Source organism: Orycteropus afer, unplaced genomic scaffold (assembly GCF_000298275.1).
Source record: "Orycteropus afer afer isolate SDZICR_OR568_19922 unplaced genomic scaffold, OryAfe1.0 scaffold00637, whole genome shotgun sequence".
Taxonomy (NCBI): Eukaryota; Metazoa; Chordata; class Mammalia; order Tubulidentata; family Orycteropodidae; genus Orycteropus; species Orycteropus afer.
Window position 1 is genome coordinate 313,477 of NW_006922224.1, and position 3,373 is coordinate 316,849.

General features: G+C 48.9%; 1 protein-coding gene across 1 annotated transcript; it reads right to left on the reverse strand.

The window, feature by feature from the left end:
* Nucleotides 1-687: 687 nt before the first annotated feature.
* PABIR1 (PP2A Aalpha (PPP2R1A) and B55A (PPP2R2A) interacting phosphatase regulator 1) lies at nt 688-1,539 on the reverse strand. The gene has a single exon (XM_007956571.1). The coding sequence runs from the start codon at nt 1,537-1,539 to the stop codon at nt 688-690; it is 852 nt and encodes a 283-aa protein (XP_007954762.1).
* Nucleotides 1,540-3,373: the final 1,834 nt, after the last annotated feature.

The window sequence follows — 3,373 nt, forward strand, 5'->3', positions numbered from 1 at the left end:
TATTTGCATAACTTAGAATTACTATTCAAATTTCATTAGAAAACGTTTTCCTTAAACAGGTTTACTTGCATGTATTTAAGTTTTGTTGCCAACTTTTACACTTTGTTCTTTTTTTTATCATCTCCCTCCCATCCACTTCTGTACCCCGAAAACTAAGTATCTGAGGATTCCTGGGTAAAATCAGACAGTCACTGGACTGGTATGTTCTACCTAGCCTATCTGCAAAAGAGTTTAAAATAGGTAAGTTATTGTTCTTTATCAAGTGGAAACTAGCAAATAACATTAAAAATTCGTGTGAGCATGGAATACGGAATTTTAAAACATCAGTGTACTATGCTGATTAATTGAACACTTATATTTTCATCAGAACTTAATAATCCAATAAATAAATAGAGCTCTCAATTATTTTAAAAAATCAAGGGATAACATATGTATTTAGGCATATTAGCAGCGTAAAGATGGATGCTTCCACACAGTTATTGGGAAAACGTCTAAAAATATTACTACACTGAATTCAAGGGCATTCGCAGGAACTGCACATAGACGTTCTCTAGAATGACAACATCGCAGGAAAATTCCAAAAAAGGAAAAGGGTCAAATAGGAAACAGCCTCAAATTAATCAACAAAAGTTCAGAGCTTGCTCCAACTTGATTTTTTTTTTTCGCTCCCCATTGCAAAAAGTAACGTCACTTAGATGAAAGTTCATCTACGGGGATAAATGGGGAGGCTGCTTGGGCAGGCGACAAAGGAGAGTCGGTGGTCGTGCTGACTTTCGCTGGTGAGTTCCCGGAAGAGCCGGCACTGCTGCTGTTTCCATCCAGGGTCTCGGAAGATACACACACGCTGGGATCTGACAGCTGTACAACGTCAGACGAAAGCATGTTGGTGATGCCCTGGAAAAATCTCTTTGGCTGATACTCAGTTTCCATTTCACATTTTCTTTTTAATGGTCCAAGAACACTTGGCCTAATGCAGTTGATGGGGCTCTGGCTCCTCCGGGTCGTAAATCGCGTCGTCGGGCTGGGAATGGGGCTGGGAGGCAATCCATTGCTACTCACAAAACTTTGCAAGGATGGTGAAAAACACTGCTTTCCGATGCCCCGCGTGGGCGACGGCGCCGGTGACACCGGGATGAAATCGATTCGCTTCGGGGAGGCGGACTTCTCCACGTCGTTGTCACTCAGGCTAAAACTTTCCTCCCAGGAGTGGCTGATCTGCATTGCGGTCTGCACCTCGCGCTCGTGCACCGTCTCGCGGTTGATGAGGTCCATGCCCTCCTCCTGCTTGATCTGGTGCAGGCGGCTGCTGTGCATGCGGACAGGCGAGGCGGGCAGCAGCAGGCCGTGGCGGCTCGGGAACGTTGTGCTGTTCCGCCTGGCGCTCGGCGCCTCGGCCTGGAACACCGGCGAGGTGTCACTGAGGCCGTGGATCAGGGGGGCGCTGTTAGACCTCCGCAGGCCCCCTCCACCACCTTCTGCTGGGCTCCCGCCTGCACCAGGAGGCAGCTCCAGGTCCAGCTCCATCTTCTCCTGAGCCATGTCGGTGGCAGGGAGGCGGGGGCGGTGCTCACTCAGGGCCCTAAGATGCCCATTCCCCGCAGCCCAAGGCCTCCACCGCCACCGCCGCCGCCGCCACCGCCGCCGCCGCCGCCGCCGCGAATGTCAGCTGGCTCCCCTCTTGCGCATGCGTGCCCCTTCGCGCAGGCGCCTTATGACGGCTGCGCCTATGGCGCCGGCTTAGCGCGTCATCGTGCGCCGCAGCCTCAGGGGCGATGGGGGGAGAGGGAGAGAGAGAGAGAGAGAGAGAGAGAGAGGGGCGGGAAAGGCGTCGGTGCATTCCTTCCGCGAACAGCTACTCAGCACAAGCTCCCATTGACCTAATTAATAAAGCAATCGCACTCATGAGGATATACTTATAAAACAAGATCTCTGAAGGAGAGGCCCTTGGTGGCGTGGGGTGTATAATGGAGGCTAGAGTTTGATCTAATCTTGAGGGCTTCCCAGAGGGAGGGGCATTCACTTGAGATCCAAAGAAGTAGGCGAAATGGGTACTGACTGGGTGGAAACTTCTAGGAAGCTGGAAGGCCTGGGCAAGAGCTGGGGGCCGGCGGGAACCAGGCGGTGGAGGGAGAAAAAGCATGGAGTGGCGAGTAAGGGCTGACCGGACAGGAGAGAGTGGACCATGGCCAATCTGGGCTTTATCGTGAGAACAATGAAAACTCCGAAAGTTTTCAAGCTCCGATACAAAAGATACTGAGAAACTGACTGCTGCAATCTGAAGAACAGATTAGTGGAAGATTAGACCAGACAGGAAATAGATCAAAAAGGAGGCAATGCATTTTAGCCCAGGCAAAAAACGACAATGTGGGAGAGGAGCTGGAGATAAGTGTCAACTTGAGAACTATTTAAACTCACTGCCATCAAGTCAATTCCGACTCATAGCTATCTCCCTTGGGTTTTCCAGGCGGTAAACCTTTAGGGAAGTACATTGCCCAGTCAGCCTTCCGTGGAGTGGCTAGTGGGTTTGAAACACAAACCTTCTGGTAAGCAGTCAAATGCCTTAGGCACTATGCCAGCGGAGCTTCTTTAGGAAGTTAGAAAAAGGCAGTTGGACGACTGTATCACTTTTGTTTTAGTCACAGCCGTATTTCCAGTTCAAACATATGAGCTTCTGGTGGCACTATGGTTTAGCCCTCCACTGCTAGCTGCTAACATGTTCTTGGTTCAAACCCCACAACAGTTAAGACAAGACCTGGCCGACTGCTTCTGTAATGATTACAAACACACCCATTACCATTAAGTTGATTCAGACTCATAGCCACCCTAAAGGATGGAGTAGAACTGTCCCTTTAGGGTTTCCTAGGATGGGAGCTCTGGTAGCATAGTGCCTAAGGCACTTGACTGCTAATCAGAAGGCTGGCAGTTCAAACCCACCAGCCACTCCTCAGAAAGAAGACTGAGCAATCTTCTTCTGTAGAGATACTGCCTTGGAAACCCAGTCTGTAAGGTAATTCTTTAAAAAAAAAAAAAAAGATTCTGAATCATGTCATTTCCCTGGCCAAAATTCTGAGTCAGAATCCACTTGAGGTCAGTGAATTTGGTTTTTGTTTGTTTGTTTGTTTGTTTAATCTTTATAGAAGTAGAGAGCCCAGTCTTTTAGCCCACAGACCCGCTGGTGGGTTCAAACTGCAGACCTTTCTGTTAGCAGCCAAGGGCTTAGCCATTGCACCACCAGTGATCTTTCCATAAGATTACAGCAATTTTACTCTGTCACACGGGGTCACCATGAGTCGAAAATCAGCTCTGCGACACACAACAAAAACAAGGCCCAAAGGCAGACATGGGTTTGGTGAGTTATCAGGAAAAAGAAAAA